At 45.9% G+C, this 13,531-nt stretch overlaps 1 protein-coding gene across 1 annotated transcript in view; it reads left to right on the top strand.

The window, feature by feature from the left end:
- The first annotated feature begins 11,858 nt into the window (after positions 1-11,858).
- The window catches only part of RAB12 (RAB12, member RAS oncogene family), a 29,191-nt gene continuing 27,518 nt past the window's right edge, over positions 11,859-13,531 (top strand). Inside the window, exon 1 of the mRNA XM_060247761.1 lies at positions 11,859-12,102. Within this exon, the coding sequence (XP_060103744.1) occupies positions 11,874-12,102 (229 nt within the window). The 5' untranslated portion in view covers positions 11,859-11,873. The remainder of the gene's footprint in view (positions 12,103-13,531) is intronic.

Genomic DNA, 13,531 nt, shown 5'->3' on the forward strand with positions numbered 1-13,531 from the left:
CAAAAGGGGAAAGAGAGAAAGATTACATTTGTTTCTACTTTAAGAGAAAGAGAAAAAATCTACTTCCTTGTACCTGCAAGTATTCAGAGTTATTTTGGGGAGGGACAGTGGCTCAGTGGCAGAGCATCTGCTTGGTAAGCAGAAGGTCCCAAGTTCAATCCCCAGCATCTGCAACTAAAAAGGGTCCGGGCAAGTATGCATGAAAAATCTCAGTTTGAGACCCTGGAGAGCCACTGCCAGTCTGAGTAGACAATACTGACTTTGATGGACTGAGGGTCTGATTCAGTATAAAGCAGCTTCATATGTTCATAGACACTGCCCTTGAGCTCTATAGACATTCTGTGACCTTTTGATAGTTTTATATAATCCTACTGCTTTGTAGCCCCGTGGCGCAGAGTGGTAAAGCTGCAGTACTGCAGTGGGAGCCCTCTGCTCACGACCTGAGTTAGATCCCAGTGGGACCAGGTTCAGGTAGCTGGCTCAGGTTGACTCAGCCTTCCATTCTTCCGAGGTCGGTAAAATGAGGACCCAGCTTGCTGGGGGGAAAGTGTAGATGACTGGGGAAGGCAATGGCAAACCACCTCGTAAAAAAGTCTGCCGTGAAACATTGTGAAAGCAACGTCACCCCAGAGTCGAAAACGACTGGTGCTTGCACAGAGGACTACCTTTAACTTTTTACCACTTTGTAAAATATTTAATAACAAACTCTAAATCTCATATAGGTCAGATTGCAAAGGCAAATTCATACATCTTTAACTTCTAAAAAAAAAAGAAAGGAAGGAAGAGAGAAAAAAGTTCTGGTTTTCATCCTAGAGTTACATATAACATCTAAATATATATTATGATAACATTGTTATAAAAGTCTTTTATAATTAGTATTTTAACAATACAATTTCCATAAAAAAGAGTTAATCTGTATCTCCATATACTGTATCATTATAGTTATCCACAGTCTCAAAGTAATGATACCCTGCTATTAATATAGTTTTCCCTAACCAATAATATAATATTACAGATTTTGATACTTATTGATGGTGCCAATAAAAAGTCCAAGAAAATTTGAGCTGAAGCTTATACTTTGAATAAAACTTTGTTGGTCTTAAAGGTGCCACTGGATCCAACTTTGTTTTGTTTAAGACTGCTTTTATCATAGTTTTTTTTAAAAAAAAGAAAAACTCTGTTACTGAAGACTGGACATGGCAAATAAAAGAAACAGGAGCCTTGTGGTGCCTTAAAGAATGACCAGATTTTAGTCCACTTCTAGAGTGGGGTGGCCAAACTTACTTAATATAAGAGTCACATAAAATAAACATCAGATGTTTGAGAGCTGCAAGGCAGGAAGGAGAGAGAGGGAGGTGGAAAGAAAACAACTTGGAGAAGTTATTTAAAGTGACAAATGCCTTCTCCAAGCCAGTCAACGGTAGTGTTGCCAACCCCCAGGTGGGGGCAGGGGATCCCCCGGTTTTGAGGCCCTCCTCCTGCTTCAGGGTCGTCAGAAAGCGGGGGGAGGGAAGGGAAATGTCTGCTGGGAACCCCATTAAACCCTATGGAGATTTATTCCCATAGAGAATAATGGAGAATTGATCCACGGGTATCTGGGGCTCTGGGAGAGCTGTTTTTTGAGGTAGAGGCACCAGATTTTCAGTATAGCATCTAGTGCCTCTCCCCAAAGTACCCTCCAAGTTTCAAAAAGATTGGACCAGGGCGTCCAATTCTATGAGCCCCCAAAGAAGGTGCCCCTATCTTTCATGATTTCCTATGGAAGGAAGGCATTTCAAAGGTGCGCGGTCCCTTTCAATGTGATGGCCAGAACTCCCTTTGGAGTTCAATTATGCTTGTCTCAACCTTGCTCCTGGCTCCACCTCCGAAGTCTCCTGGCTCAACCCCCAAAGTCCCCAGATATTTCTTGAATTGGACTTGCCAACCCTAGTCAATGGTGTGGTGGAGGCTTCGGGAGCCACACAATATGTGTGAAAGAGCCACATATGGTTCCCAAGCCACAGTTTGGCCATCTTTGACCTACAGTAAGATAAAAATCTCAGGTCTTTGCTGCGTCTTAGTGGAACGCAGGGGCACAGACACTTTAATTTCCTGGGGGGGGGGGGGGGGGGTAAAGTACTGAACTTGTCCCAGACCTATACTTAGAAGTCTGTATGAAATATATTTTGATAAAAATATGTTTCCAAAAACCGCCTGCCGTCAATAATTCATCATCAGGTTTATTTTTCCACTCTGAATCTCAAAAGAAAGAGGACTGTGAGATGAGGAGACAGATGTTATGGATTCTTTTACTGAGACAATCACAGCAAATACCTCATTTGTGTACGGCTGGCACAAGGTCACATACTGAGCTTCGTGGTTAAGTGGGAATCTGGTATCCCAATCTTAGACTAGCACTCTTAACAATTACACTCCTCGCATTCTGGATATGCAATTATGAATCTCCCCATGAATTTTACAATCTAGATTAGATGCCGGATTCTCATATAAACTAACCTGAAAATAGAGAAAGAGGGTCAAGGACCAGAAAATCACTGAATTTTCCAAATCTGGGGAATCTGCTTTAGGTCTCCCCATCACCACGTACAGATGCACAGAGACAAACAGAAATGTCCAAATGCAGAAATATTTCCATCACCTCCATTTCCTTCTCTCTAAAGCAGGTTCCAGAATCCCAAAATCAACTAAACTTCCACCGTTTGGGCTGCACATCTCTTCTCCCCCCTTCCCCCCAACTTCCAATATTTGGGCAACAGTAGGGGTCATTTTGTAGAAAAATAGGGGGTAGAGCTCATCCAGAGATTGTCCTGCAGCTGCACCTATTCAATGGACAAGGAGGCGGAACTCTCAGAAGAGGAGGTGGAACGCTCAGAAGGAGGAGGTGGAACGCTCAGAAAGGTTCAGCAGGCTGTGCTCCTGTGAGCACCCACTGAATCTGAGGCCTGAGCAACAGTGCTTTTCAGTATCCCCAGAGACACTGGGCTAAATATAACAAGGAGATGGACGTATTTCTTTATTTAAAGGATGGCCAAAGTAGTCAAATAACTTTGCCGTCTTTGGGGGACCCGTGTGTGTAAAGTGCTGTTGAAGCGCAGTTGAGCTGACTTATGGCAATGCCAATGGTCAACTGGTGGGGAGTGAGGGGGGCGGGTGTTAAAGCAAGAAATGTTCAGAGGGGGTTTGCCATGGCCTGCCCCTGCGTCGAACACAGGGTTTCCAATCCCCAGGAAATCCTCTGGTAAGGAGGCCTTTCCCCCACTTCAGGGTTGTCAGAAAGCAGGGCAGGGGAAGGGAAATGTCTGATGGGCACTCCATTATTTTCTATGGAGACCGATTCTCATAGGGAATAATGGAGAATTGATCCACGGGTATCTGGGGCTCAGGGGCTGTTTTTTGAGGTAGACACACCAAATTTGCAGCATAGCATCCAGTACCTCTCTCTAGAATACCCTCCAAGTTTCAAAAGGATTGGACTAGGGGATCCAATTCTATGAGCCCTCAAAGAAGGTGCCTCTATCCATTATTTCTAATGGAGAGAAGGCATTTAAAAGGTGTGCAGTCCCTTTCAGTGTAATGGCCTTGGGAGTTCAATTATGCTTGTCACAACCTTGTTCTTGGCTCCACCCCCAAAGTCTCCTGGCTCCACCCCCAAAGTCCTCAGATATTTTTCAAATTGGACTTGGCAACCCTAATCGCACATGGTATTCTTTGGAGACCTCCCATCCAAATACTAGCCTTGGCCAACCCTACTTAGCTTCCGGATCTGACAATATTGGACTAATTTGAGCTATCCTGGTCCGGGATCAAAGGAATGAGCGTCAAGTGACTTGGGGAAAGTATTAATAACAATGAGAGGCACGAGGTTGGGTTAAAGCATTCTTGCTAGAACTAGGACAAGATATTCTTAAGAGCAACAATAGTCTTTTAAATAATTGTGCCGGATTTAGCCATCCTTATTGCAAAACAAAGTTTTAGTTCAGTAGCACATTTTAGGCCAGGGGTGGCCAAACTGTGGCTCAGGAGCCACATGTGGCTCTTTTGCACATATTGTGTGGCTCTTGAAGCCCCCCCCCATCATTTATTTATTACATTAAGCTTATATCCCGCCCTCTCCGCAAGCGGACTCAGGGCGGCTCACAACATTACATTACTACCATTAAAACCAATAAAACATAATTACATATTTAAATTATTTAAAATCATTTCATGGTGCTGTATTAACACAGTACAATATAGGCGGTTCTGGAAATTCGGTGGTGACCACCAGTACTCTACTTGGTGCTCTATATGATGTCCAGTAGCAGCTCTCTCTCAGATAGATATCGAAGGCCTGTCGAAACAATTCGGTCTTACAGGCCCTGCTGAGAAGGCATTGGCTTGGAGAAGGCATTTCTTCACCAAATTATTTTAAGCTGTTTAATGCTTTGAATGTAAATGTTTTTATTGTAAGCTATGTGTTGTGAGCCACCCTGAGCCTGCTTCGGCGGGGAGGGTGGAATATAAATCCAATAAATAAATAGATGTGTCTCTTTAAATCACTTTGCCAAGGCAAGCCAGCTGGCAGGTTGGAGAATGCATTTAAAGTTGCTTTTTTCCCTCCCTCTTCCCTCCCCATCTATTTCCTCCCTCCCTCTCTCCTTCCCTCATGGCTCTCAAACATCTAATGTTCATGTCTTGTGGCTCTCGAACATCTGATGTTTATTCTATGTGGCTCTTACGGTAAGCAAGTTTGGCCACCCCTGTTTTAGACCAACAAAGTTTAATTCTGGGTATAAGCTTTCAGGTGTGTGCACACTTCTTCAGATACATTGAAATAGAATTAGCAGCAAAAGCAAATGCTCCTCGGATAGCTTTTTCCTTTTTTTAGGGACACAGACAAAGGAAAGGTGACATTCTCCAGGATCTGAGATTATATGAGGAAATAGTGATGTGTTCAAAGAAAAGTCTTTCTCAACATTTACTGTATAATCCCGGAACTGTAAAGTGTAAAACACCAAATATCACTGTAAAAAGGGGTTTTAAACTGACACAATCCTTTTAAAAGAAGTGTTAAACAGTTAATTGTTCTCAACTAGCATTAAGATTAGAATTGTCTAAAAATACCAGCATGATGGGATTTAACCATTTTTAATAATAGCAAAGCTGTCAAGTTTTGTGCAGTTCTCATTAACTCAACCTCTTTGATATAAGTCATATTAGGCTTTATTAAAAGAGTAGCAGATTCACAGGCAAGATGAATTTTGTTAGAACTGGCCTTCACAGGTCATGCTATACCTTTATACCTTACTATAACCATTATCTACGTGAGCATTAAAGTGCTAAAATTTGGGCATGAAAGAATGAGGTGCCAGTACAATTTAAAAACATACTTTTCTCTCCCCCCCCCCACTAGTTTAAGCTGCTTTCCACAGAAATTAAACTTAACAGACTCTGGCTGAACAAATAACAGATGACCAGGGGTGATCAGACTGTGGCTCAGGAACCACTAGTGTTCCCTCTAAGTTGCGTGTGATCTGATTCACATTTTTTTAGCCTCTGGCTCACACCTGGGGCTCTTACCTCAGGAAGGATGGCCCCACATCAAAGTAATTTATGTAGTCAACAAATTGCTCGCTCACAGCTTTAATGCCAGTAGCTCATGAAGCAGAACGTTTACTCCACACTTAGGAGAATTGCCCACCACTCCCGTCTTGGAGAAGGCATTTATCTCTTTAAATCATTTATCCAAGCCAAGCCAGCCAGCAGCCTGGAGAAGGCATTTAAAGTTGCTTTCTTTCCACCTCCCACCCATCTATTTTCCTTCCTTTCCTCAAACATTTGATGTTCATGTCTTGCAGTTCTCAAACATCTGACGTTTATTCTATGTGGCTCTTACGTTAAACAAGTTTGGCCACTTCTGACAGATGACCTTCACAGCTCTTGCAAGGAATGTAACATAACTCACAGACAAACCTTATTGCAGCCAAGGCAGAAAATACTTATAACATTGTTACAAAGACATGAGAATACAGATGGTGCATAAGCAGAAAGCGGTGCAAAAGTCTTATATGAAATAGCTGTCAGTCTGCATAGCACATGGCAAGAACCAGTTCTTGACAGCTGTTTCATCTTGTGATATGGTCTGGAAGGCTATTTCAAAAATATTCAGAATTCATTTAATAAAACCTGAGTCTCCTGATAACACAGAAGTCCCAGACTGTAATTAATGTCAAGACTTGTGTTTGCAAAATAGCTGAAGGTACAGACAAATCCATTAACCAATGTTTATAGTATCCCTGTTTCAAGGCAAGATTACAACCAGGAAATAGTTTGAGGGGATAACTAACGTCATTGGTCTGCAGTAGAACTGGATTCATGTCTAGTAGCACCCTAGAGACCAACAAGATTTTGGGGATTATAAACTTTTTGAAAGTATAATCTTTGTATCTGACAAAGGGAGTTCTGACTCTTGAAAGCTCTTACCTGGAAATTTTTGTTGATCTTTATGCTGACAGGGCCGGATCAATGGGGGGGGGGGCAGAGGGGGGGTGCTTGCCCTGGGGACTGATGGAGGGGGGGGGGGGCGCCAAATTGGGTATGGAGTTCATTGTATTCTATGGGACCATAAGACAGAATGGCCGATAAGGGGGTGCCATTTTTAAATTTTGCCCCCTCTCAAAAACCACGTAGATCCGGTCCTGGCTACTGGACTCAACTCCAATCGGCAAATAAAGGGCAATGTTTAGTTTGCATTAAAATTGCTTGAGCTGGCTCGCAAAGTGCGTCAAAATCCTCGTAAAATTAAACCGTGGAAGTCCCCTGAAGGTTTTTATTTTCTTTGCCCATATCCCATTCTGTAGCTAAGCTCCCTCTAGTGGCCACATCTGGCAGTTCTTGCATTTCTCACATCAATATTAATGAGCCTGGGGGCACCTTTAAGACCGACCAAGTTTAATTCTTTGATGGTCTTGAGGGCACCGCTGGACTAAAGCTTTGTTCTAATGTAAAGCTCTTATTAGCATCTCGCCCTCCAGACCCGAGGCCACAATCCACATTTCTTAAGCAGTCACACTGAAGTTAGCAGAGCTACATCTAAGTATGCAAGTGCAGAAAAATGTCTATTACGCTTTTATTAGGATTAGCCAACCAAAATATCACAAAACAGCGTGCAACGGAGTTCTCCAGAATGAGGGTAGCCAAACTCCAGGTAGCGGCTGGAGATCTTCCACTATTACAGCTGAGATGGAGATCAGATCACTAGGAGAAAATGGTCGCTTTGGAAGGTGGACTGTATGGCATTATACTCCATTGAAGATATTGGATTTGATATTGGATTTATATCCTGCCCCATACTCTGAATCTTGGAGTCTCAGAGCAGCTTACAATCTCCTTTACCTTCCTCCCCTCCACAACAGACACCCTGTGAGGTGGGTGGGGCTGGAGAGGGCTCTCACAGCAGCTGCCCTTTCAAGGACAACCTTTGCCAGAGCGATGGCTGACCCAAGGCCATTCCAGCAGCTGCAAGTGGAGGAGTGGGGAATCAAACCCGGTTCTCCCAGATAAGAGTCCACACACTTAACTACTACACCAAACTGGCTCCCCTCCCCTCCCCAAACCTTGCCCTCCTCAGCCTCCACCCTCAAAATCTCCTGTGTTGAAACTTAAGCCTTTTTAAAAAAAAGACACAAGCTCATATTTATGCTGGCTCAATTTCAATATTGTATTTCACCGTATTTCTGTGGACTCTTGAAGGCTTGATTTGTATCTGCCTTGTGAGAGCTTTGGTTGTTAGATTCTGTATCTTGCTGATTGGCTTGGCATTTGAAATATTCAGAAGTTCTCATTCTGTTCTTTCATAGTTGCAGACATTTGGGCAGTTCCTGTCTTTGTCAACATCATATGTTTGTTTGTCACAAAAACAGCACCTGCTTATTCGACAACATATTTACAAATCTAATCCAGACTTCCTCTCTTCCAGGCCAGTTCTCTGGGTTTGCATGAGAAATTCCATGGAGGAAGAAGCTGGCATAGAGCTGCCAACCTCCAGGGGGCTGCTGGAGAGATCTCCCACTATTACAACTGATCTCCAAGTGACAAGAGATCTGGAAAAAAAAAAGAGGCAGCTTTGGAAGTTGGACTCTATAGCATTATACCCCAAACCCTGCCTTGAGTCTTTTGGAGTTTAGTGCCATTATGAAATCTTACTGGAGACTTTCCGTCCCATTTGTCCATTGGGAACTCTATGTGCAGTCTTTGGACGCACTGAAAAAAGAATCTTGTGGGGTTTGCAGCTTTTTGCAACTTATCGATGCATCAGAAACACTTTGATATTTTTTTCTGAGCTTTTGCCTTTGGTTGATTCAAAGCAGAAATAATCCAGTCGACCTCCTGTTCATTGGGACTCCTTTGATGGAACTGTGAAACTTCTGGGGAATTGTTATTGCTATTTAGTCTTCTATTGGACATATTTGTATGATTTTTTTCTCAATACATTCTTAGTTATTGGGTCACTATAACTTTTGGTTGTGCTGTCTTTAGCCTCCAGGTGAAGCCTGGACATCCTGGAATTACAACTGACCTCCAGGCATCGGGAATCAGTTCCCCTGGAGAAAATGGCTGCTTTGGAGGGTGAACTCTATGACATGATGCCCTGCTGAGACACTGCTCCTCCCCAGACTCTGTCCTCTGCAGGCTCCAACCCCCCAAACCTCCAGGAATTTCCCAAGTCAGAAATGGCAACCCCATGGTCTGAGGGCCCTGGAGGGTGCTCTCTGCAAAGGCGCATTATGTGCTACCTCCGACCCCACTGGTCTGTCAGGCTTGGTGTCTCTGGGTTTTAACAGGTCATAGGTTGAAGCCCTGAGGTGCCTTGGAAAGCCACTAGCCTGACAACCTTATTTTATTTATTAATTGAAAAACACACCCGGCCTTTTCTGGTGGCTCAGGGCACCTTACAACGATACACAGGATTACCACTTGCCCTCTTTTTAAAGGATGCGTTCTCTTTTTTTGGCGTCTGTGCTCTTTGGGGCTCTTTAAAAAACCCCCCAAATTGATGAAAATGTCCTCTTTTGGAGTTGGAAAGCTGGCATCATTCTTAGTAGCAGTGATCCCAGCTTCAATAGTAAGGGGTATTTAAAATGAGATCTGTCATCATGAACTCTTCTTTGAAGTAGTCCGTCGGGAAATATCTCCTCTTGTTTTTGCTTTTCAGCTTTTGTTGTTGTTCGGTCACACGGTCAAGTCCGACTCTTTGCGACTTCATGGACCAAGTCACGCCAGGCCCGCCTGTCTTCCACCATCTTCTGAAGTCTGCTCAAATTTGTGTTAGTTACATCAGTAACACTGTCCAGCCATCTCATCTTTTGCTGTCCCCTTCTTCTGTTGCTTTCTGTCTTTCCCAGAATCAGGATCTTTTCCAATGAGTACTCCCTTCTCATTGGGTGGCCAAAGTATTTGAGTTTCAGCTTCAGCATCTGACCTTCCAGGGAACAGTCAGGGTTGATTTCCCTTAGGACTGACTGATTTGATCTTCTTGCAGTCCAAGGGACTCTCAAGAGTCTTCTCCAGCACCATAGCTTGAAAGCATCTATTCTTCTGCGCTCGGCCTTCCTTTTCAGCATAAGGTAACCCTAAATTATTAAAACATTCCCGCCTTTGGCTCCCGTCTTTCCTCATGGCTCAAGGCAGCTTACAATAATACATAGGGTACCATGACCAGTGTTCCCTCTAAGCTGTGTGAGCTAGCTCACAGTTTTTTAGCCTCCAGCTCACACATTTTTGTCTTAGCTGAGGAAAGATGACCCCAGAGCACACTAATTTATGCGGCAGCTCACAACTTTAACGCCAGTAGCTTTCAAAGAAGAGTTTTTGCTCACAACACTCTGCAGCTTAGAGGGAACATTGGTTACCAGATGTCCTCCTCCTTTTTTTTTGTAGTGTCTGTGCTCTTTAAAAATGTCCTCTTTGGGGAGTTGGAAGGTTAGCAAATTCCTAGTTAGTAATAGCTATCCCAGCTTCAGTAGTAGGGGGCATATAAAATGAGATTTGTGTCATCGCGATCCCTTGTTTGAAGTAGTTGGTTGGGAAATGTCTCCTTTTTTCCCCCCCTTTTCGAACGACTGTAACCCTAACCAATGTTCCCTCTAAGCTGCAGAGTCTTATGAGCAAAAATTCTACATTGTGGGGTACTGGTATTAAAGTTGTGAGCTACTGCCTTTAAAGCTGTGAGCTGCTGCATAAATTATTGTGCTCAGTGGGGCCATTCTTCCTGAGCTAAGACAAAAAGGTGTGAGCTGGAGGCTAAAAATCTGTGTGCTAGAGCACGCTAACTCAGCTTAGAGGGAACCCCTACTTTGTGGGGTACTGGCATTAAAGTTGTGAGTTACTGCATCAATTATTGTGCTCTGGGGCCAAACTTCCTGAGCTAAGACAAAAAGGTGTGAGCTGGAGGCTAAAAATCTGTGAGCTAGTGCACACTAATTCAGCTTAGAGGGAACCCCTACTTTGTGGGGTACTGGTATAAAAGCTGTGAGCTACTGCATAAATTATTGTGCTCTGGGGCCATCCTTCCTGAGCTAAGACAAAAAGGTGTGAGCTGGAGGCTAAAAATTTGTGAGCTAGCGCACGCTAACTAAGCTTAGAGGGAACCCCTACTTTGTGGGGTGCTGGTATTAGAGTTGTGAGCTACTGGCATTAAAGCTGTGAGCTACTGCATCAATTAATATGCTCTGGGGCCATCTTTCCTGAGCTAAGACAAAAAGGTGTGAGCTGGAGGCTAAAAAAATGTGATCTAGCGCACACTAACTCAGCATAGAAGGAACCCCACTTTGTGGGGTACTGGTATTAAAGCTGTGAGCTACTGCATCAATCATTGTGCTCTGGGGCCATCTTTCCTGAGCTAAGACAAAAAGGTGTGAGCTGGAGGCTAAAAAAATGTGATCTAGCGCACACTAACTCAGCTTAGAAGGAACCCCACTTTGTGGGGTACTGGTATTAAAGCTGTGAGGTACTGCATAAATTAATGTGCTCTGGGGCCATCCTTCCTGAGCTAAGGCAAAAAGGTGCGAGCTGGAGGCTAAAAATCCGTGAGCTAGCACACACTTACTCAGCTTAGAGGGAACCCCTACATTGTGGGGTACTGGCATTAAAGTTGTGAGTCACTGCCTCAATTATTGTGCTCTGGGGCCATCCTTCCTGAGCTAAGACAAAAAGGTGCGAGCTGGAGGCTAAAAATCTGTGAGCTAGCTCACACTAACTCAGCTTAGAGGGAACCCCTACTCTGTGAGGTGCTGGTATTAGAGTTGTGAGCTACTGGCATTAAAGCTGTGAGCTACTGCATCAGTTAATGTGCTCTGGGGCCATCCTTCCTGAGCTAAGGCAAAAAGTTGCGAGCTGGAGGCTAAAAATCCGTGAGCTAGCGCACGCTAACTCAGCTTAGAGGGAACACTGACCCTAACTTACGAGACCATTTCCATCCCGCCTTTCCTCGCGGCTCAAGGCGGCTGACAGTAACACAGCAACCCCCCCCCCCCCCCCGCGTCCTTCGCTTACTTTTCTGTCACCTCACGCTGAGGTGACGCCGCCCCTTTTCGGCCCCTGCCAAGGCCAGGCCTCAGGCTGAGGTGACGGAAAAGCGAGCGTAGGCCCGGCCGTCGCCCTTTTCCCGCCTTTCGCGGCTCGGCCGAGTCCTCCCACGGCTTAGAGGGCGCTGCGGGGCCCCGGGCGGCGGCCTGGCTCTGGCCCTGCCTCTCGCTCGTCATCCGGACGGGCGCCCGCTTCCCTTCTCGCTCAGGCCGGCGGGGCCAGCGGCGGAGGGAGAGGCAGGCGCGGGCTGGGGCCGGGCCCTGGGCGAGGTGGCGGGCAGGGGGGCACGCGAGCCGCCGCATGTGTGGATGGAGCCGGGCTCCGGGTTGCAGCGGCGGGGGCTCGGCGGTGGGCTGGGCTCGGCCGGGGGCTCCCCGGGTCTCTCGGGGCCTCAGGGCCGCCGGAGGAAGCAGCCGCCGCGGCCGGCCGACTTCAAGCTGCAGGTGATCATCATCGGCTCGCGGGGCGTCGGCAAGACCAGCCTCATGGAGCGCTTCACCGACGACACTTTCTGCGAGGCCTGCAAGTCCACCGTAGGTAGGGCAGCGTCTTCCTCCGCCTCGGGATCACCCGCGGCCCGTCGGAGAGCTCCTGCCCCCGAAATCCCCCCGGAGTGTAACTTGGGAGTTGCTAAACCTAACTTGGGACTAGTGTTCCCTCTAAGCCGGGGGTGTCAGACATGCGGGCCAGGGGCCGAATCGGGCCCTCAGAGGGCTCCCATCGGACCCCTGAGCAACGGGCTGTCATCTGCCTCCTTCTCCCTCTCTCTTGCTTCCTTCTGCATAACAGCTTGCTGTGCCGGGCTTGCTCAATTGCACAGGAGCTACAGAGCAAAACCTCTGTTTTCTCCATTGACTGAGGCTCCTCACTTTGGGAAGGAATAGAGGAGGAATAGCTTGCTTTGCCGGGCTTGCTCAATTGCACAGGAGCTACAGGGCAAAACCTCTGTTTTCTCTATTGACTGAGGCTCATCACTTGGGGAGGAATAGCTTGCTGTGCCGGGCTTGCTCAATTGCACAGGAGCTACAGAGCAAAACCTCTGTTTTCTCCATTGACTGAGGCTCCCCACTTGGGGAGGAATAGAGGAGGAATAGCTTGCTTTGCCAGGCTTGCTCAATTGCACAGGAGCTACAGAGCAAAACCTCTGTTTTCTCCATTGACTGAGGCTCCCCACTTGGGGAGGAATAGAGGAGGAATAGCTTGCTTTGCCGGGCTTGCTCAATTGCACAGGAGCTACAGAGCAAAACCTCTGTTTTCTCCATTGACTGAGGTTCCTCACTTTGGGAAGGAATAGAGGAGGAATAGCTTGCTTTGCCGGGCTTGCTCAGTTGCACAGGAGCTACAGAGCAAAACCTCTGTTTTCTCCATTGACTGAGGTTCCTCACTTTAGGGAGGAATAGAGGAGGAATAGCTTGCTTTGCCAGGCTTGCTCAATTGCACAGGAGCTACAGAGCAAAACCTCTGTTTTCTCCATTGACTGAGGTTGCTCACTTTGGGAAGGAATAGAGGAGGAATAGCTTGCTTTGCCAGGCTTGCTCAATTGCACAGGAGCTACAGAGCAAAACCTCTGTTTTCTCCATTGACTGAGGCTCCTCACTTGGGGAGGAATAGAGGAGGAATAGCTTGCTTTGCCAGGCTTGCTCAATTGCACAGGAGCTACAAAGCAAAACCTCTGTTTTCTCCATCGACTGAGGCTCCTCACTTGGGGAGGAATAGAGGAGGAATAGCTTGCGTTGCCAGGCTCTTTCAATTGCACAGCAGAGCTACTGAGCCAAGCCTCTCTTCCTTCTATTGGCTGAGGCACCTTCCCCTCCTAGTCCCCTGGGGAAGGAAGGAAAGAGCCAGGGCTTCCTTTGCCCAGTTCCTTGGATCCCATGAGAGAAATACAAAGAAAGCATCTTTAAGACCAATGAGTATTAACATTTTAAGCATGTTTTAAGCTTTTAAAGATATATATATATATATA

This window comes from Heteronotia binoei, chromosome 10 (assembly GCF_032191835.1).
Source record: "Heteronotia binoei isolate CCM8104 ecotype False Entrance Well chromosome 10, APGP_CSIRO_Hbin_v1, whole genome shotgun sequence".
Classification (NCBI taxonomy): Eukaryota; Metazoa; Chordata; class Lepidosauria; order Squamata; family Gekkonidae; genus Heteronotia; species Heteronotia binoei.